Source organism: Lutjanus erythropterus, chromosome 17 (genome assembly GCF_056507025.1).
Source record: "Lutjanus erythropterus isolate fLutEry1 chromosome 17, fLutEry1.hap2, whole genome shotgun sequence".
NCBI classification, from domain to species: Eukaryota; Metazoa; Chordata; class Actinopteri; order Lutjaniformes; family Lutjanidae; genus Lutjanus; species Lutjanus erythropterus.
The window spans coordinates 7,744,910-7,767,952 of NC_139333.1; the positions used below are offsets into that span (position 1 = coordinate 7,744,910).

General features: G+C 39.5%; 1 protein-coding gene and 1 pseudogene across 1 annotated transcript; both read left to right on the forward strand.

Annotated features, from left to right (window-relative positions):
• The first annotated feature begins 10,657 nt into the window (after nt 1-10,657).
• On the forward strand, nt 10,658-12,701 carry LOC146311655 (uncharacterized; annotated as a pseudogene).
• An 8,059-nt stretch (nt 12,702-20,760) lies between these two features.
• LOC146311656 (uncharacterized) lies at nt 20,761-22,627 on the forward strand. The gene is made up of 2 exons (XM_084740920.1): nt 20,761-20,884; nt 21,125-22,627. The coding sequence occupies exon 2, from the start codon at nt 21,317-21,319 to the stop codon at nt 21,791-21,793; it is 477 nt and encodes a 158-aa protein (XP_084597046.1). The 5' UTR covers nt 20,761-20,884; nt 21,125-21,316; the 3' UTR covers nt 21,794-22,627.
• The last annotated feature ends 416 nt before the right edge of the window (nt 22,628-23,043 follow it).

The window sequence follows — 23,043 nt, forward strand, 5'->3', positions numbered from 1 at the left end:
TCTCTTTTTAATTCAATCAATTTTATTCTTTAATTTGTACTTATTCATACTGACATTACATGATGTTGTCTCATTCCATCCTTTATTTATATCAACTTGACAACATCATGTTATGTCTCTGTAATCTCCGCTCTCTTTATTTTAATTTATTATTAGTGTCTCGTTTTCCTAGTTTTGCTGTTCTTATCTGTTTTGTATTGTTTGACTATGTTTTTTGTGTGTCTTTTGTTTGTGTTTTATTTTACTTCAATTTTTGCTTGTTCCTGTTTAGTCTTGCTCCTGTGTATCCTGCTCTTGTGCTCTTTTGTTTTGTCTGTCAAAGCACTTTGTAAACTCAGTTTTTAAAGGCGCTATATAACTAAAATTGTTATTATAGTTATTATAATTATTAAAGTGCTGCAATTGATAGAAATTTTATTAAAATTACAATATGGCCTACTACAATTTTACAATTACAGGAGGCATAATGAGAGGCAAAATGTGTGTGAAAGTACCATTTTAAGTGAAATATTCTGCTGTAGAAATGTTCTGGCCTACCTACAAAATTATAAAACCAAATTAATGACTAGCTGGTGAACATACTGGAGCAGAAGAAACATATTTCCCTCCGAAGTTGGTGGAGACCAAAAATAGAGCTAAAAGGAGAGTGTATATTGGACTTGCTTTCACTGGATGCGCAGAAACATGACATCATTGACATCATTGTTTTGACAGATTTTTTTCTTGCTACTCCAATGTAAAATGTACATGTTGTGTAATTACATTCATAGCTTTATTACACATAATTAAAGCCACTGCAAACCCAAATCCACAACAGCCTTCTGTATAATGTCTTATTTACATGATAGAAAGCATCTAAAAAGTTTTTAAATTTTAAATACTGTCATGTAAGTTTTGGTACACTCTCCTTATACTCAGTTTCTACTGGGTTCTATTACTGGGACATTTATTACAGAAAATTCGACAAACCAACCATAAAAAAAAAATCCACTTCAGTTGTCCCACTCAGAAAAGTGCAACAAAACGTCAGTGCTCCTGCTTCATTTGCCACCAAGAGTCTGAGTCAACTCAACAGGGACCTGAAGCATTTATATCACTCCAAACTCCCTTTAACAGCAAGTCCCGTATTCTGCAAGGTTAAATTCAGGGCCACAGCTGGTCATTTGGATGACCTAAGCGTAATTGCTGTGTCACACTATGACACCAAGACCTTGTGAGAACATAGTAAAATTCATGCTGAGATTTGGTATCGGAACCATTTTTTTACACTTTGGATGGCAAGCACTTATGTGCTCCCCTTATTGTCAATATATCGAGGGAAGCCATGCATGCTCTGAATGTTCTAGGTCTCTAGTCTGTGGTTGTAAAGTTTCAAGAGGGTTAGGGTTATACACGGGGAGATCAAGTCTAAAAAATGGTCTCATTACAATGAAATATCTACTATGGGGACTAACATCAGGACAAACAAATACAGTTGGACTTCTTTGAGTCCACAACAGTCTCAGGTTTCCAGTCAGACCAAAATTTATGATCTTCCAACAGTGTGCAGATAATACAGAACTACTGAAAAAGAATAGACAAAATAACACATTTATACTGCGAGAAAAGAACTGCATAGTTTTTGCGTTTAACGTGGGTGTGTCTGTAAAGGGGAGACTCATGTATATATACACCCATTTTCATTCAGATATGTTGATGTGAGAGGTCAAGGGACCCCAAAATGGTCATGCCAGTTTTTTACCACACCAAAATTAAGCTTCCCGACAAGCTAGCGTGAGTTGGCACCAATGGATTCCTTACATCAGGGATACTCGACTTGCTTTTCCTGAGGGCCACTTCTGCAAAATGACTAGAGATGAGGGACCAGTTAATAAAGATTAATTGAGTCGGATTAGCATAATAATCGGTGGGTAGGTTGAGAGAAGGCCATAGAGTTCTTTTACTGTAAGTACAAGAGGAATGTTGTGAAAAAGCCCTCTCTTAGCGAAGGTATGAGTCATAAAAAAGTCTTAATATACAAAGTCTCAGTCCCCTAATAGCTTAGGTTTTGGTTGTCAGACAGTATAGTAGTTCTAAGCTCCACAAATTAGGAGGTCTAATAAGGCAGATAAGTTATATCAGGCTGTTGTGGCTGTGACACTCCCTGCCCATACACTGCTTGTGATGTTTGTGATTCAGATAATGAAGCTCACTCTGCCGCTGCACTGTGTGAAAGTGTCAGCTAAAAAGCCTAAAATAGAAAAAAATAAAAAAGACAGACAACCCAGCCAATTAGTCCAAAGCACAAGCAGCAGCAGCATTCAGGCGATGATGGCCTCAGCATCACTTACTCACAGGCTGTCTGACCCTAGTGTGACCAAAGGTGTGTGTGTGTGTGGGACATATCTTTGTGAATGTGTGTGTGTGTGTGTGTGTGTGTGTGTGTGTGTGTGTGTGTGTGTGTGTGTGTGTGTGTGTGCCTGCTGCAGGCTTCTCCCTAAGTCGTGACCATTCGTCTTTTTAAAATTTAGAGTATTAGATGAGTCATAGTGAGCGTGTGTGTGTGTGTGTGTGTGTGTGTGTGTGTGTGTGTGTGTGTGTGTGTGTGTCAGTGTTCATCAGCGTGTAAGTGACAAGAGAGAAACGGAGATGGACTAACTCCATTGGGGACTATGTGTCTGTCAGTGTGTGTAGTATGTGTGTGCTTTGTTTACTTTGCTCGAGCCTCATATAAGTCCACTGATTCTCATTTCCCAGAGTCTACGAGATAACACATAATGGAACAATAAGTGAGCCTTTAATTAAATGAAGCCAGCAGAACCAATCCATAATTGCCTTCTGGCTCAGACATTGAATACTGATGATAACTGTGTAGAATTTTTAGTGCGTCCATCCAAAGAAGACTGACCTTTCAAACATCGAGAGAGGCAACACTAATTGACAGGGATCTATAAAAGGCCTGTACATTCATATATTTAAAAACGTCATTACTGTAACCAGGTAACGCTGAGTTTTTTTTTTTCCCTTTTTGTCCACATAAAGAAATCCCTGCCAAATGTCATTTTCTATCTTACTTTTCTAGTCTACCATATTGTACACATCTGCTGTGAAATTCATACTGTATATCGGACCAAGTTCTCCTCAATATTTGGGGTCAGTTTGCATCAAATTAACCATGTGCTCATCAAACAGCGTCTGCACCTGACCTCTTTTAGTTGGGTTGCACCAACAAGGATTCATTTATAAACTCAATTAAATGAAGGTTTAAGTTGCACCAAGCCTTTAAACTAGTTTAGAATTAAGAAAGATTCATTTTAAACCTCTAAACATAGATTGAATTGAATAAAAAGTTAGACAGGCTCAATACAAGAGTATTATGATGCGTCTTTATTTTCTTTCACTCCAGGTTTTTCTCAAAAGACATGAGGAAATCTGTTTTAAGAGACACGAGACGTCCTTTCCTCTGACGCATCATGTGAAGCAGTGACTGTTTGTGATGGTAGCAGCCGATCACAGCCGGATCAGCTGTCAATCAGCTTTAACAGCTGTTGAGACTTCTGATGGAGCTTGCCTCCGCACACGTGTGCTGTGTTGATACTAATAAAGACTCACAGTTATCAGCGTTTTCTCGCTGTGTGAACCTGTTACATTTCCAGCAGACAGTTGCACATGAAGAACGGCCTGCAGTCTGTATTTATACTATGAACTGTGTCCTCATGCAGAAAGCATTTGTATTATTTATTCATCACTTGCATCTACAATTAACAGATTTTTAGAGTGATACACTTTAGTTTAATCAGTTATTTGTCTTCACTCTGGTATAAAACTCCAGTAATGTTGTGATATATCATAGCACTCTGATCAGATTCAGTGTCCAAACAGTATATGATGTCAAATAAGCTGGTGTGTTGACCAGTTCTGGTTCAAGCAAAGATCAAGGAACAAGGAAACGACAAATAAGAGACTTGGGAGGTACCCTATAATGTTTTAACTAGCTAGCAAACAATGCAATGTTTTGTTAAGGGATACAGAGCAGAATGCAGAGCATTTTTCCTCATTTTCTTTTAATTACTAGGTCTGCACTAGCTGACACTGATTAGCTTTTATAGGTCAAAGGTCACTGTGACCTCATCAATGTTTTTAGCCATAACTCAAGGATTCATAGACTTATTTTTATGTTTCACACAAACGTCTAACAGGATAAAATGATAATCAATAGATCAAAGGTCAATTTTACTGTGACATAATATTCTGCTCTCTATCAGTCCTCCTCTGTAAAAATACTCTCCAAGTGAGGACAGCATACATATCACTGGAATCACACATCAATATGGTGATAGGTTCCATTTTGCAAAGAAAATACACTTAACACATTTTATTGAATTCAAAGTCTTCACTACATACATTATGTGAGTTGACAGATATGGATGTAAACTGCAGTTTGACTGGCTGGTGGGGAATACAACGGCGAGGCAGTAATTTTAATTATTAATTCATTTTAATTTGGGTAAGAATGCATCTGCATATTGGTTTGGCTTATATCACTAAACCTGGATTTACTTAACTGAGATTAGTGTTTTATTATTGTACAGGAGAGCTCTGCTTAGTTTTAAAACTGGATTTACTCATTTTAAACCTAGTTTTGCTAAACTCAAATCTTAGGTTAAGTTAATCTTTGTTGGTGCCATCCACTCTTTGTCACTTTCTGAAACCAACACTTGAACAAGCACAGCTACTTCATATATAAAACTGTTCATGCATACAGAGCAGGATTTGAGCTTCTCTCTCGAGCTCTATTTTTTCCATTCTTTACTCAACTCCATCATTTTTTCCCGGTGTCCAACCAAGCACAGCGCCACAAATGCTTTCAAAGAGACACTCTGCTAAAGTGTGCTAAATTATTCCCATTCGTACGATCAGTGTGAATTGCTCCTCTCTGTGATGACAGGCTGGTGCCTCGACTTCAAGTGTAGGGTTCAGACGTGGTCAGACAACACTTTTTAAAAAACAGTTTCAAGCATACCCCACTTATCAGCCTTTTTTTTTATCAGTGCAAGTGTGAATAATTACATTAATTAATTATAGAAGATAATCTAATCATTGTCACTATCATGTCATCATAATTTTCCATTTACAGAATGTATAATTTAATTGTTGTTAAGCGTTGGTCAGTGTAAAAAACACAGGGTGTGATGCAAATAGATGATGCAGATCCCTGTGTGTGGGGGGGTTGTTTGTGCATTGATCTATAGGTCATCCCTGTGAGCTCCAGTAGGGGGGATCACACTCCTTTCCCTCAATCAATAAGAGACAAGAGAAGGTGACAGCTGTGAGCTATTTTCTTCATCCCTCTGCCCTCACTTTTTGTTCTCTAAGGTCATTACCACCTGAGGTAGTTTCACATGGACACACTTCTCCACTGTACAGGTGTTTATTTTAGCACTGTTGGTTAGTTAAGTCTGATAAATTTTAAATAGATTTTATAAGACTTTTATATTATATAACATGGTAAAAGGTAATTTTGTTAAAAAGATAATTTAATTAGTCGTTAATTATGTGTCAGTCCCACAGACACTGTCCTGCTGCTTTAAATATTTATCAGCGCTAAAGTCCATGGTTAAAAATAGTTACAGAAAAAAACTTTTTTTAAAAAAAATTACAAAGCAGAATATAGTCCGTATTCGTGACTTGTTCTTAAACATCTTCAGCTCAAACACATGGGAGCTGAGGAAGGAAGTGTGAAAGTATTAAACACAAAGACTAATGTAATAACAAGTGGGAATAACTTCGCTTATATACTGACCACTGAGCTCATCATTACAGCAGAGTGGGCGGTTGCCTACATAACCAGATCTGTGCAACCGACAGTTATTTATGGGATCAGATGAGTCTCCATATGAATGAATGCACACAGAAGGATTTTAAAATGTATTTCCTTAATATTTATCAGAAATATTTATTGTTATATGTCAGTGGAAGACCATATACTAAAACAGAGTTCACAATCACATTGTATTGCTGCAAACATTAAATTATTTTTGATGTTATGTCACTACGTTGCATTATGCCAATGGTTTATGTCTTTTGGGGGGGTTTCTCTGCAGTGAAATGTGTTCTGTAAATAAAGTTGTCGTGCCTTACAACAACAGCACTGTGGTTATGGTTAGGGAAAGATTGTAATTTTAGTTAGGTTTAGGCAACAAAAGCACTTTGTTTGAGGTTGGAGTTGTATAGTTTGTGCTCTTTCCTTAACTGATCAATCAACAATTTATCAATAATCAATGAATCATTATGATTAATAAGATTAAAAAATACATCTTTTTCTCTGTTTAAGTTTTATTCAAACAATGTTGGAAACTTCCACTCTTGTCCGCCTGTCTTTATTCAACTTTATTGCACAGAAAAGTATTTTTAAAAAAAGAAAAAAACTCATATTTTATGCACATGGTGTGTTTTTTATACAACTATTTTCCTAAAATTAGATTTTAAAAAATAGCTATATATCACCTTGTTATATATTGATTTATTACCTCTGTATCTTGATACAAAATCTTGCCAATTCAAAGCCCTAGATCTCAGTAAAATCTGTCTTTTGAATAATGATGTACTCACTGTAATGGACAACGTATTGCAAGACTGGCTATTTTGGCGGGGGAAAAAAATAAATAAGTTTTCGGCAAACATTTTACTAGTTCAGTATCAACATTTTTGCAACTTGTGAGATATGTTAACTGGCAATATTTACTGATTATGTTAAAAGAAACATATTTCAGTCAGTATTGTTTCCCTCAGAAACCGTCCTTTGCAGGGCTGATTTCTGATGCATACAGAAATATTTTTTACGGGCATGGGCAAAATGCTCTGCTTGTGAAACGGTCCTGGTTGAGCCTGCAGCTGTGTGGAAGGACTTATTGCTCACCACTACATTTCCTGTCAACTCCATTTTGTTGCAAAAATAGTCATTGTCCATGTAAAGTAACAAAAAATGTGTGTTCTGAGTTTGTAACACAATTAAATACATCAACAAGTATTGAACATTAGGTCTCAAAATCATGAAAAAAATTCTAGTTGTCTCTGGGGGCGTGTCCGTTCTGCTGTCTCAGTGTCAAACACTACTATGACCTGAAAATGATCTGAAATATGGATGCTCTGTCTTGCGACTTTATTGGACATGTCCAGACAAGTTTAAGAGTGAGAAGACAGTGATAGGATGGTACTTCTTTTTTTTTCTTCAGTGTCCAGTTGTTGGAAGTGACTGGGGGTGGATGGGGGTTGGTGGAGGCGGTGTCATATGCGAGTCGATTCGCAGGGCTTAGACTATATGAACACTTCCCACCCTAACATCTCCCTAGAAGCCCATCCACCGCTTGTGTATCCACCTTAAATCATACACGTTTTGACTCAAAACAATTACATCTTGACAACTGCAATCAGAGTTTATGAACAGCGTGCAGGCGAAAAGATGAGAGACAACTTTGAAAGTGCTTGGGGAAAAAAAAACTTTAATTTCTAAAACCATTACAGGAAAATTACTAGACGACTTAAAAAAAAAAAAACAATCAAAATCTTAATTGCTTTTGATTTGTTGAACAGGAAGCGTTTGGTAGATGCGGTGTTGGCACTTCCATATATATCATCTTTAATATGATGGTCGCCTTGAACACCTGATTCTGAAGGAACGTGTTCCACTGACGTAGCTGGCGAAACTGCGTCTCTCACCAGTTTCACGTGGATTTATAAATAGATTCAAACTAATTGAAACTTCTTTTTTTCTCCTCTTGCCCCTAGTAACACAACACCCACAAACACCCACACACGGTTGTCATTCTTATCTTTTTCTCTCCCTGCAGATACACACTGACAACTGAACACACTCTTACTAACAACAGCCTCCCTGTCATTACTCTTTACTGCATCTGGGTTATTTCATGTCAAGTTTATTGTAATTCATTTGCTTCTTTATTTTGTCTTTTGTGTGATCATGTTCTCTGTTCTGAGCATTGTAATTTTCTCTCTGTGCCAACATTTATGTCTAATTATTTGTTATTGCGTTGAGTCTTTTTATACGCCTCCTAGGGTTTCTTTGCCTCCCCCTTACGGCTTAAAATTCTTATCATTTTTTTTTTCCTTTTTTAGAAATTTTTGTCTTACAAGTAAAGCATTCCAGTTGGAGGTATTGATGTGGAGTGCGGAGGTGGGGGGAATCTCAAGCTTACAAATGGAAGGACAGTAACTTCAGAGAATTGTTCCCCCGTGTGCAAGGGTGGGCGACAAGGAGAGGCGGGTTCAGACAAAGTTTAAAGAGGTAATCCACAGACTTTGTTTTCTTCATCATCTTTAGTGCCATGGCATCTATGGACTTCAAACTAGAACAGTGGGGGTGTGCTGTGCTGTGCTGCTCTTTTCTTTGGATTTATGGGAAAAGTTTGAGCTTCTGTAGGTGGCACTCACCACATTACAGAGCCTAACAATTTGGAGGATAATTGTGTATGATTATGTAAATGTGAATTTCTAATCTAACATGACCGGGTGAAGTTTTGTCTCACTTTGGTTTGCTATTTCTGGTAAGCTTAAAGGGCAAGTTCACCCTAATTATGTAAAAAGTACTTATGTCTACCCTCAAATAGGTTTTTTTTTTCCTCTGTGCTCAAAGCATCTATGTGGCTAGATACACGGCCACAGCTACGATTTTAGAAATAATGAGACTTTAAGTCCAAGTGTCCCCCAGTGTAAGCCCCATTTTAGTTTTATTTTCTGTAAATTTCATTTTTTGGATGCTGAGTGTGCTGGATGGACATCCTTGTTTGCTAGTGGAAAGCTCTGGCTTAACAGCCAGGAGTTGGCAGAGACCAAATCAGAGCTAAAAGAATGGAGTTGCAAAATATATTTCAGTTTTATTAGCAATAAAGTTGCATCGTATCGTATCCTGAATATTGGTCTTAGATTTTTGAGGTGACTAGAAACAGGTGGATGCTAATGTTGCCCTGGCTTTGTTGGATCTGTAAATACAACATTTTCAAATCCATCATATGTTGTGTTTAGAGCTTGTTCGGATGCCCCCAAAAGTATAATAAATAATTCAGTTTCAAATATAGTGAGTCTAAAGTTACTGGAATCAAATTGCAAAATACCCATCATGTGTAAGTTTTGCTTAAACCTCCAAATTCCCTGGAAAATACCAAAGACATGACCTCAGTGTCCTCATATAGCTCTGGCTAGATATTGCTCAGTTAGTGAAAAAATATGTTGTTCAAGGATTTGGCTGGACTGAACTAAAAAAAAAAGGTAAACTTCATTAACAATCTGAGATATTAACAGACTAGTTACTTTTAAACCTTATGCCAGCGACAAGATTGGCGTTACATTACTGAAAAGGGACTGGAGATGATTACATGGACTGAAAGGGAGAAGAAGGGGAATTTGGAGAGGCTGCACCTTCATAGTGTCCATGAGGATGTGGGTGGCAGCATAAGCGAGGCTGACAGGACGTGATTTGGCACTGGCCACTGCCAGATGGGCTTGACAGCATGAACCTCAAGGCAATAGTCAACCCGCCAAGGCCCATCTCAGCAGCACCGCCACTGCACCAATATACTGGTTGTTTGTTTATTTAGCTCCCCATTAGCTACTGTAACAACACAGTAGTTACTCTTCTTAGATGGGAGAAAGGAGTCTAATGGAGTGATTAGTGTCTTTTCACTGTGACAGTGAGGACAGTCACAGCGAGGCAGAATAAATCCCATAAACCAGTTTGAGAGGCAGCTCTGAACGTAAATTTTACCAGACTACAGTCGTCACACTGAAACCACGCATTATTGGTCATAATGAGATACTGGATTTCCTAAAGAAATTAAGAATGATTCATATTTTCCATTTGTGAAGAGAATTAGATTAAGTGCAATATGGAGTAGAGTGGAAGTAATTAAGACCTCAAAGTGCTCAGAAAATTGTTAACAATTCAGGCACACAACTGGGCAACTCCTTCAACTATGAAAAATGAGTGTGTGATATGAAGGAAAGCTCCAGAATATCTACCACTGGACCTTATGTTGAGACTGTTTTACCACAGTAGTTTGACATTATATTTAGTCAAAATACAGTGTAACGAATGGATGTGATGTGTAAAGATATGTCAAATTAGTATAGCATAGATTCCCACCAGGCAACGGATGAAGCATCTACTGCAATGCCACCACAACTGCCAGATGTGACCAGATTTGCAAACATCTGCCAATAATTGTATGACGTTGTGTGTAGCTGAAACAACTGATCAACAACTGAACCAGCTGTTGATCACTTAAGAAGAGCAGAAAGTCAGCTGTCGATAGTCGTATAAAACAGAGCAGTCAAAAACCAGAATTACGTCTCCACCAACCAGTGAAAATGCAGTTTACATCCATGTCAATGTCATCATCTCATCATTTTATCCTGTTAGATATTTGTGTGTAATTTTGTCATAACTCACATATGAATTCTTGATTTATGGCCAAAAATGTGTCACTGTGACCACACAAATCTAAACAGTTCATTCTTAAGTCCAAGTGGTCATTTGTACAAAGTTTGAAGAAATTCCCTTAGGGTATTCTTGAGATATCGCATTCACAAGAATGTGAAAACATAATGTAAATTTAAAAATTAAACCCCTGTGGAGGAAATGTATGTTGCAATGACTAAGGTCATGCAAAAGGTAATCCTGGAGCTCAAGGAGGGGCATCAACATGTCAAAGCTTTGGATGACTCTTCTAATGTTGTGAAAGCAGATAAACAGGCAGAATGACAATTTATAACAGGAGATTCAGGAGCTCTTGAATGAAGAAGATTTGCATAAAATAAATGAGGAAAATGACAATGACAAAATAGGCTGTGAGCCACCGAAATCACGCCCTGTGGCAGGAACTCTCTACAAGGAGATTGAAAATGTAAAGAACTGGAGCATCCTTGGCAGGGAAAAGATGGACCGCAAGGATGTTTGAGGAGATAAAACATCAGTTTGCAATAGCAAATTCAGGTAATCAAGGGACAGCTCCAGGTTAGAAAAACTGTAATAGCTAAATATGAACTGGAAGCTGAGGAGAAAGTCATGCTGACATAAAGTAGAGTACTGATTAAAACACATACTGAGATCTACATTACACTTCGAAATGATGAAAGCTAGAGGTACAATTATGACTCACACAAAGAAGAAATTCACATTTCCAACAAGAACCTCAGAAATCAAAATAACAGTCTACAAGAAGAACTGGAGGAACAGCTCTCAGAGGAACAAGCTTTACACTACAATAGTATTGTCATAAAAGCAGAGAACAAAGCCCTGAGCCAAGGCAGCTGTGCTCTGCAACTCAAGGTTCAGGAGTGCCACAACACACACCAAGGTGAAAAGGTTTTGGGCATCATGTATTTCCAAGGTGGAAAAAGACAGGGTCACTACTATGTTCCCATGGTTCTATATTCCCCACTTCTACATAGGTCTATGTGCTCCCAAGGTCCTATATTGACCAACAGGGTGTAGGAGTAGGGTTAAAGGTTAGCTAGGATCCCACTGGCTATTAACTGACGACAATTTAGCCTCTGAGGTGGCCTATGGTTCTTGGCTTCAGTTGTATGGAGGCCAAATGGAGTTGGAGGTTAATCTCTATGAACATATATCTGCATATGAATGCACATACATTTTTAAAAAGTTTATAAAAAACAAAAAAAACAAAAAAAAAACAATAGCTGATGGGATCTAAAGTTGTGACAGTAATGAAGGTAAAGAAAGAGGACATCAGCAGACAACCTAAACAGTGATTCCCAAAGTGTGGGCTGCAGCCCACTTGTAGGTCGGCCTGTTTGTGTTGATCAGAGTTGTGATAAAAGGTTTGGGTGGGCTGCAGAAGATTTTCAGATTTCAAATTGGCCTGTGGCATTCTAAAGTTTGGAAATGGATGCCCTAAAAGAAGAAACCAGCTTCTGAAAAGCTCTGGAAAGACAGAATATTATAGTGCTGCATCATATTTCAGCTTTTTAGAGAGACTGATGCAAAAAAGGTGCTCTGGGTCACACAGTATGAAAATTCACAATTCGATTCTGTGGCTTTTTTCTTTACTCTTTATTCTTACCATGTTCATATGGGTACACAACTAGGACCAGGTGTCATAAGCTATGACAGCATTTATACAAAAACGTTTTATAACACTGATAATCTGTTTTTTTCCTGCAAAAACTGAAAACAGATCTTTCAATAACTAAAGCTGGAACTGACACATTAGTAATCAAGACTGTTGATGTTGCATAACGTTCCCTCAACCTCTCCAATTTTCCAGCCACACTCAGTAATCTCTTCTTTGAGGACATTTAGCTGCAGTTGCAGTTTAACTGTCACCACGCTTATTATATATCGCTGCGCTCATTTCCTCTCTAATCACAGTGTGAATCAGAGAAAGCAACTCTTGATGAATGTCCTCTTTACCTGTAATATCTGTGGTGTTTACCTGATCAGCAAGACTAAGGCTGTAATCTATCCGCTCTCATCTTCCTTGGCAGCAAAACACAATCATTAAAATTTCCTCGACTTTCTTCAGTGATTGATACTGCCAAATCACTATTCTAGCCACATTTCAAACTACTTTTTCATTCTCAGGTCGTGTTCAGCTCTGACGCATTCTGTCCTTCAAACAGGTGTCCTGGACGGCCCTGAGCTGCACAGGAGCCACGCTACAGGTACAATCATTTTTATGTCGTGATGGTTGGTTTGGTTGCTTGGACAGACGGTGCGCTGGCTCATTCCCAACAGAGCGGGAGAAGAGACATGAGCGGAAAGCTGCTGATCTGGGCGTGACAAACACACGCACACATACACCCACACGGTGTACACACATTAACACGCATGCCTCCTTCACCACCTAATCATCTTCCGATGCTCTTCATTATAACATTAATAGGCAGGATGTATCTGACACAACATCCCATACCCACTAAACGCAATTCAGTGTGCTTTACATCAATAAAACTGTAAACTACATCAATTTAACAAATGTAATTAAAGGTATAGTTTAGATTATTTAATGTGGGGTTGTATAATAGAGAGGAGTGGACATGGTCAGCAGAACCGGCAAAACGTATTTTGCCATTTAAAAAAAGGTTCAACTAAAAAAAAAAAAAAATCAGTATCAGTTTAAGTGTACGCTATATTTTCAATATTTTCCACAGCTTTACCCTACCATCAAACAGCCTGTTCTGACCAGAAATTGACATTACATAAGTCAAATATTGCTCTCTCCAATTAACCAAACTCCATGTGTGAAATCAGTCATCTCACCTCGCATAACACAGGAGTTACTGGCTTATTACTGCCTGAGTTTGTTACTTTGTGTTATTGTGTAATGTATGTAACATACACTTATAGTGGCATTGATTTTTGTTTTTTGTGGACATTTTTTAGTTCCTAAACCACCTATTCTTGCTGGCCCGTCCATAACAGTACATTGCTTTTCTTCCATGCTGGTACCCCTCTCTGCTTCTCCATACTGTGGACATGCCAACCAGGATCTACTGTAGGTAATAGACTGACTATCAGTGCAAGTACCTCATACAATCACACGTTAAAAAATCCAAATTATTCCTTTAAAATAACTGCCTCAGGTAACTATGGACTAAAAGATTGTTCTATAATCAGTCAATTGATGTTCCATACAGCCCTATTCTTTCGTCTTTCCAATTACTTATCCCATATGAAGGCTACAGTTTTGTTCTGTATTTTGATTTAGCACGCTCAATAAAAAGGTAGCATAGCTAGCTGTGGCTTGAGAAGAAAAAATGTTGCATGGGGTGACAGCTTAGGCTCTACTGTTAGAGCATAAAGCAAAAGCCCCCTTTTTAATTTACTATCAAACCTTTTTCTCCCTATTAGCCTGCAGGCTACATCAAATCCTTTCAGAGAGAAATTTTGTGCCTCATGTTAAGACCATATTAAAGAATAAACACCTTATTTGGAATAATACCATAATCTGTATTCAGAGTACCTGAGTTGCCTTTGTGCATGTAAACATACTGATTAGGAGGTAATGTCATTCCCATCACAGCAGTATTCTGCTAAGGCTGCTGCACATGAAAAACAGATTTTTATAAGAGCTATTTCTGTTCAACTCTGATCATTCGTACTGTTCTACCACAGCTGTTTCTTACATAATTTATTTTATTTTTGTTGCTCCTGCTGTTGACACAATTATGAGTCATTCATTTTCTGACTCCAAATTTAAATAATAAGCCTGACCGATATCAGTCGAGATAGATATATCGGCTCGATATTGGCCTGTCACAACTATATCAGTCTAGAGCAGTATCAGTAACAGCATCATCAGACTTGTCATATTTGCAAGCTTTATAGACAGCATTTTACGTGTATCTGATCCTTTATTTTAATTCAGGTTTAATTTTGTTAGTATTTTTCTCATAATTATTAACGTTTAGTGAGGTCACAGTGGCCTTTGACTACATCCAACGATCACACAAGCACGCACACTAAATATATTTATAAAATTCTCTGTATTATATTCTGTATAAGTAAATATAGTTGCCTATATATATTGATATCCAAATTGTTTTACTCCCTAATGTCAGAATTGGACCCAGAAATCCAATTTCGGTCAGGACTGAGAACATATGTAAGAATATTGCATAATCTGCAACAATACACATGTCAAAAATCAGTAAAAATTACTGTACATTGCTGCTGTCAGTCATGCACATACATCACATTACAAGTGTAATTTCCTCAACTCAACTTGCTTTGTTCATTTCACCTGCTGACAAACAATCAGCAGCTCCACTGACCCTCTGTGTCTGTGTGTATTGTGGGTGGTTCTGCTGTATGTGTGTGTGTGGGTATGTGTTTTTGTTCATGCCTCTCTCCGACACAAAGCTCCTCATTGTTAGCGTGTGTAAACGGGTGATGGCAGCACAGCGGGCAGTTGCGTGTAAGATCTTTCTATAACTCTCTCATCCATTCCTCCTCTACCGCCTCCTCCTCCTCCTCCTCCTCCTCCTCCCCCTCCACATTTTTTTCCCACCGTGTGTGTTGAAACACACACACTATCCATTATTGAAGGCTGCTATCTGTTATTAGAATGACCTTCCTCCACAAATGGACACACACACACACAACCTGAACTATGGAATAAGCCTCTCTGCTCCGCCAAGGTAACGACACAATATCACCTACACTGCCTGTGCTTTCTCAAGTGATTAGGTCTCCAGATTAAGAGGGTTATCTTAGCCTTTGCTCTCCTACTTGAAGGCTCCTTTGTGGCTGTGACAGAAAAACACATTACGTTATAGCATCAGAGGGCATTCAGCATAGCAGACAGCACCGTGATGTAAACAGTTCTTCCATGGAAAAGGGTTCTAGGGCATTTCAGGACATTTACAGTGTTACCAGTGAAACCAGAAATATGAGCCAAATATGCATCTAGAGACACACCACACCACACTACCATGATCTTTTTTTCCCTTGATGTTTAGTAGTAGTCGTCGTCATCGTAGTAGTAGAAGGTGAGGCAGAAACTGAACTTCAGTCTGGAAAGTTTGTTTAGTTTGTGTTGTAATTTGTGTAATCGCCTCCATCAACTATTGTGATGCACTGTAGGATTCTGGCTTGTGACATTCACATATGCAGCTGATAGGCTGCTAGACGACCCTTATTTGCATAATTCCCCAGAGAGTTTAAGTTTGCCATTTTATGTTGCAAAATGCAAATATTTGTGTTTGTAATGCACTGGTCATGCATTTGCAAAGTGTTTGTAATATGTTCATCCAAAACGTGCTGGTTTATGTTGGCAACTGTCATTTTTTGGGTTAGTTTATTGTTACACCATGGGCCTTTGGACCAGCTATATTGTAGCGTAATAATAATAAAGTTAAAAACTCTATCCATGTTACAGTTTGCACTGCTTAGCACAGTTTTTATCCGATACCCCATGATTGATTTATGTCAATATTGAACCCCAATAGTAATATTAATTCACAATTTTATCCAAAGTGATGTACATCTGAGAGCTGATATTAAGTCGGTCACATCAAGTCAGTTACATCTCTAAATGCCTCAGATAAGACCCACGGCTGCAGATTAGCAGCATTTGCCCCCTGCTCCTTCAACACTCTTTGAGGCTGCCTGGCCTCAGCTTCAGGCCAGATGAGTGGCCACCAAAAGGGTCAACATACCCTTTATAACCAGGAAAATATCAGGTATGAAAATATTCCAACAGTGTCATCATTTTAATAGTCTTATTCAAGACACCCATTTTTCAAACCAAATTCAAGAATTAGATTACAGTCATATTACACCATAATGGCTCAACTACTAGCAAGATTTCCAATTAATGTGCAAACACAATAAAACCAGCAATCAAAAATGAGCAACCCAGACTGCAGTAATAACACTGGGGACTGCTAATGCTTTGATTACCACGACCAAACTCAGAACGCAAAAATAAAATGACTCACGGCTCTGAAATTAAGCATACGCCACAGTACTTGATATTATGACGCACAAGACAACAACAAAAACGACATAATGAGCAGAACTGCAGAGAAATTGTTTTCTTACCTTCAGATGAGGTTGAATGCTTTTAATCCAACATTAGGTGATATTGGCAAGGCCTCACACAATGTCAGACATGTTATAAATCAGTATGAGATATGGTGGTACCCAAGAACCACCTAGAGTAGGCTGCACTTGATAGGCACTGTGCTTTTTTGCTTCATTAGCTGCATATTGTTAATTAACACTGAGGCAATGACATATTAACCTGGCACTAAAACACATAAGACTACCATCATTTGATATCTAACCGAATCAAACTGTAAAATGAGCATTTTAGCTTTGAAAACAGAAATATTGTTACCAGAATATCGATTGCAGGCCTCTGTCACTGTGAACATTTTGACTTATAGTAGCAGGAAAAGCACAGGTGTAGCTAACGATGGTTCCAATCATCAGCAGGTGTGCCAGCATGTCTGGGAAACAGCACACCAGAACAGACTGCAGCCTTTATTGAAGCCATCAGTCAAAATGTCCACCTTACCGGGTATATTCTGGCTATTTTAAGTGAATTCAGATTTTTAGACAGAGCTGAGCAGGACTTTTCAGGCTGTCCACACCAAGAACAAGCAATTTAACTACAAAAATATTATTTTAAAAATCGTTTCAACTCAAGTGGATGGCAGAGTCCCTACCGCAGCTTTATAATTGTCATGTGTGTAACAATTTGGTGCCTCAATGTAGTTAACTTCTGTTAGTAGTTTTGCTGGCCACTGAGAAACCCTCCTTAATCTAGATCAGAGATTTCCCTTTGGTTTTGGGGAAGTAACTGTACTTTTACTTGAGTATAACATTTTAGTACTCTACCCACCACTGTAAACATGGGCAATCGATCACCACTATTAGCAAAAATAGGAACACACCCCAAACTAAAATTATTATTACATGCACCATTATATTTAGCAAAGCTACTCACAAGCACTGTTGAGTATTTAAACAAGAGTAGTGACTCAGTTACAGATCAAAAGATAATTATGTGATTATGTGACTCCTGAAATTAACGAGTAATTCAAGCTTGATTTGGCAACAGCAGGCCTTTTGAACTGCAAACAATTTGACAGGTCAAAGCAGAGAAGAAGGTGTAATTAATTATACATTATTAAGGGCAGCATTTCATTTGACGTGCCAGTTTTTGTGGCCCTGTATTGTTCACACTGACAAGGCACACTGGGATGTTTCATCAATCATTATTGCTATCAATCACACCTGTGCCTTTCCTGCTATGACAAGTCAAAATGCAGTGAAAGAGGACTGTTGGCAGCGCTGATTGAAAACAGCTGAGAAGTTGATAAGTCTCTTGCTTACAAAAGGATTTCTAGCATTTTTTTTTGTTTGAGGAACAATAGCTCAAGGCCAGGAAAAAAATCTCATCTGTACCTGTATTTTCTCATGTCTAGGACAACTCCCATTCAACAGATTGTACGGTATTGAGCAACTGACCCTTCATAAGTCCCGTCTCTTTTTACTCCAACAATAGCTGAGCAAACTTGGTACTTCAATCAACTTTCTCCTTTCCTGTTCCTTGTACTTAGATATGCAATGTGCTAAGATCATCAGTGTTGAAAAGAAATCAAACTTTTAAAAAAACTTAAAGATTAAAAAAAGATTTTGCTGGTTGATCTGTCAAAGTAGCATATATTCACATCTTAAGTTGGCTCATGTTCACAAAACGCTAACTAGCTAATCTCCCTACTAACACAGTCATTGCAGGAACATTGTTGCAACGTAACTTTTACAACATAAGACATTAAAGCAACCTACAAAGTGTAATTCCACAGTGTGCCATGTTTCAGCAACATATTAGTAAGGTCATTATCTGAAGTTGAACAGACAACAGATATCAATCATTAGCTAACTAGCTTGCTAATCTAGATCAGTAATTAGCTAGCTAGCGTTTTGCTAACTAACTTAAGATGTGAACAAATGTGACAGGAGTGGGACGTCGGAAGGGTCAATTGTGGCTTGCAGTCTAAAATGTGACGAGTGACAAATCAAATAATATTTTCAACTACTCTGAAAACCATAAACAGCTTTGAGGTACAACAAATGTCAATGTGCATTTCTTACATGTTTCACTCAAGAAATACGATTACAGCCCTTTGTGTGGTGGTTTGTCGTCATTTAGGGAGCAGCAGTAAACCACTTCCAGGATTAAAAATTTGGACCCCTTTGCCATTTTCACAGGGTTTCAGTAATAGAAAACTGTGTGTCTCTGTGGCTCAAACAATGTGATTACTGCTGCCTCCAGAGCGGCTGTGCCTGCGATTTATCAGCCAAAATCAGACATGGGATAATTACAACAGATCTTGTGGATTGAGAAATTCCATCATCTCAAGAAAGAAGAAAAATATGGAAATTGTAGACCACCTCACACGCACGCACGCCGGCACGTACATACACACGATGCACCTAATGCTCTATTACCCGTGATACGAGCCGTCCCCAGGGATGCCTGCCGATGGCTCATGTGTCTCAATGTCATTGTCTGAGAGGAGAAGGGGGAGCGTGAACAATATGAGGACATATAGGGGGACAGTGTGATGAGCACGTGGACCATGACGAGGCTAAGTGTCACACTTTCGTCCAGGGTAGCATGGATGATGCACATGGTATGGGACAATGGGAAGACAGGGAGAAGACATGGAATTATTTGTGATTACTTGTGCAAGTATTGTGATTTTATCTGTATTTTTCCTGTATTTTTGTCATGTTTGTTTTAAAGAGACAGATTGGAATATTTGAAGTGAGGTTCTATGACTTCAAATATGATTTACTGATAGCCCTGTGTATTTCTTACAATAAATAATGGTTGGCGTGGCCTCAGTTTGGAGAAGCAGAGGGGAATACCGGCACAGAAGCAAAGACAGCCTTTTCTGATGGGAAACCACTGTTGTATATAAGCTAAATATTGCTCTCTCTCTCTGTAAACCAGACTCCATTGGTGAGATCAGTAATTTCACCTCGCAGAACACAGGAGTTGCTGGTCTACTGGTGTCTCAATCAGGTAGTTCAGTTGTGTTATTGTGTGACTTTGGTTAATTAAATGGTTACTTCCGATTCATTGAAGTCACACAATATAAGTATAGTATAAGTAAACTAACACAATTGAGGCAGTGGTAGACCAGTAACTCCTATGTTTATAAAAAGGTAAAATGACTGATTTCCCTAATGGAGTTTGACTGAGTGAGAGACAGGAATATTTTGTTTATATAATGGTGGAAATGGCTGTCTGATGGCATGGTAGAGCAGTGAAAATATTCTAAATATAGTGTACACTTAAACTGATGTTGATTTTTATGTGGCTAAAATATCAATACACACCTCATACAACCCTCCTTCAAATAATCTGAACTATCCCTTTAAGTTGTAGAGCCTGGTGTGGAGAATTAATATCGTGTTCCAGAATGTTTTCAATAAATTTCAATAAAGAGAGGGGAGAGCTGTGTTTCAATTAATGTGGTGTGGGTGTTTTCTCTAAAATCTTAAATTACATACCACTGTTGCCATGTGAAGCCCCTTAATACTGATTTGGGTGCTTTTTTAATCATCACAAATTAGATGTCATGCTTCTCTAGGAGCTTAGAAAATTTGTCAACCCTTAGGCTGTGAGAGTTACAGTGAATGATCTAAAATATTTAGTCGTCAGGCTGAGGACAAGCCTTGTTTTTGCAATGAGAAGGTGACACTTTGATGATACAAGGTTTCCACCTAACAATAATGATATTCCAGCATCGCCCCGAGGTGGAGATCTTGCACAGCCTTGTAAGTAATCTGGGGATATTGGCGATTTTCTCAAAGTAACAATGTGTGTGAGTGTGGCAGCAAATGGCAAAAGACGTGTAGAATGTGCTGCACATACATTTTGTGCAGGTACAGCCAAACCAGGGACGACTGCTGATAGCATGCTTTGATAAAAAACTGCACTGATGTCATTTATACATAGTATGTAACACTGCATTTTTTTCTGTTTTTGCGAAACCATTTTGACTCTGCAGCCTACAGCAGACCCTGAAGAGGGAACCTTTGGGACATCTCAAATTCCTCGTCACACTAAATAATGAATTAATATCAGTGAATGAGACCGCTGAACAGTTAACCTCACACCCACCCCTCCTCCCCTGAAATCAGTCTGCTAAAGGGAGCCAATCGGAGCATCGCCTACTGTCTACGGCTTCCCGTAGGCCCCTCCTCCCCCCTCTGATTATATAGTCTACGGACATCGGCATCACAACACACACACACCGTCTGCTGCTGCTGCTGCCACGAGCAGCTACGGAGACGAGGCTGCACTGAAATCATTCACCCATTGATGGACAATGAAAACACAAGGTGAGTACATCCTGTTTCCAGCTGTCTGTGTGTGTGAGTGAGACTAAAAATAAAACACTCACATCTTGAGTTCTGTTCTCTTTCACCTCTATTTTTACCATTTTCTTTCTGAATGTTTAATCTGTAGCCAAGATAAAATGTTTCCCCAGTTCTGTCTTCCTGGTCGTGTGCTATTTTTCTTTCCATCTCCTACTCTCTCTTTTTTTCAGCGCTCTTCTCTCTCCTTCTCTGTAATTGCAGGCACATGCTGGCAAGTATTGAGAGCAACAACAACAGCAGCAACCTCACTGGCATTAACAGCACTAGAAGCAGCTTCAGAGAACCCCCGTGTAGCATCATAAGCGCCTGTAGCAATCAACGACTGCACGCTGAGAGGACCGCCGCCGCCGGGCAGCCTTTCGCGCATCATTTCCCAAGGACAGCAGCTCTGACATGGGCTGCTCCTCAGGCCGCCAGCCCCCTGCCCCAGTCCTTCACCCTGACCTGGACTGCGGTAACAGCAGCGAGGCCAACACCTTACCCCAGGACTCTGAGAACCAGAACCAGGATCTGAATGGCTGCGGGGAAGGAGGAGACGGGGAAGGAAGCGTTGGGAGAGACCCAGCCAAACCTCCTCCAGAGTCTCTCCCCACGCTGGAGAGGCTTGCCCAGGCAACAGGTGGGACGGAAAAGTCCTGGTACCGCTGCGTGTTCCCGTTCGGCGTGATTTCCCTAGTGATCGGCATGGCGGGCACCGGGGTGACTTTCACATTCAACACGCTGCTCCAGACCAAAGTGGTGTCAGTGGCACTGCTGTGCGCTGGCGTGGTGATGCTGCTTGTGGCGGCTGTTTGCTGGAGGGCCCACAGACTGAGGAGGAGGAAAAAGAAGGAAGGGGGATTCTTCACGGCTGATCAGGGCACTTTGTGACAGAGGGTGCACTCGTTGTCTTGTCAGGATGGAGAACTTGGACTTTTTGCTTGAGAAAGACAACTGAACAAGATGTAGGCACATCCATGCTTTTCCTCTATGCACCATGACAGAGTTAAGAGGGTAGAGGAGTTGTATATTGGCAATATTGTGCCAGGGAAACTTTTTGACAGTGTTGACTCAGAAAAGGACAGTTTAGCGTAGGCATCATCACCATCCTGAGTAGGTATACAGGGTAAAGTATGCGCCACACTAAAAACTCCCCCTATCCTCTTCTGTTGTTTTCTATTACAGATTTACCTGGGGATTAAGTGGAGCACAGAGCCCAGAGCGCACTATAGATCATTGCTCCAAGGCTAGTCTCCTGTGTCGGGGAAATGTATGAGCGATAGGCACCTCAGGAATAGTTACCTAACACACACGGATCTTCTATCTGCAGCTTGGCAGTGCACAGCCTCCCTAAAGAGGTGTGTCTATATGGGTCAGGAGGTGTTATCTATAAACAGATTTGCCAGGAGCATCTGGATCAGCATTTTAGATGTGATCAGAGCAACAGTCTCAGAGATATTCTCAGAAGGACACACTTTTCCTACCAAAGGAATCGTAATAGTTAGAGGAGCTCAGGGCCACAAGTGTGCCACTTGCTGAGGTAAATGGAACATAAATTTTCCCCTCCCTGTAGAACCACTGTTGTGGCGCACAAACACCACTTAGTCCCTGACTGCTCCAGTGCGATCGCTCATTAGGCAAAAGTAGTGGTCCGCAGTGAGGGGTCGAATCTGAAAAGGGAATCAGGCAAATTCATGCAAAAGAAGCAAGCATGCTTAGCAAATTTTCCCACATGCACTCTTTCTTTAATGTTTCTCATGTTTCTCTCCACACTCCAATTTGCGCTAGGTGAACTCTTTTCCTACCTGCCACCAGTCTTTGTGGTGGAAAACCACAACCCAGCTGTAGTGGATTGATAGAAATCACCACTCTGTGAGGTATTGGGGTTTGGACATAATGGGCTGCATTGTCAGTCCCCACAGATGAAATTGCTTTCCCTAAGCACTCTTGGACTTGTCATAGATGACTTGTACACTGTATGACAAGGAAATCCCATTACAGACACGCTTGAGTGAACACAAGCCAACAAAGACAAAGCGCGTAATGGCCTCGTCCCTGCCTGACTGATTCCTCTGATCCTTGCCTCCTGCTGAACACAACAAAGGCAACAACATCACTGAACATTTAGGTGTGAGCCTTGA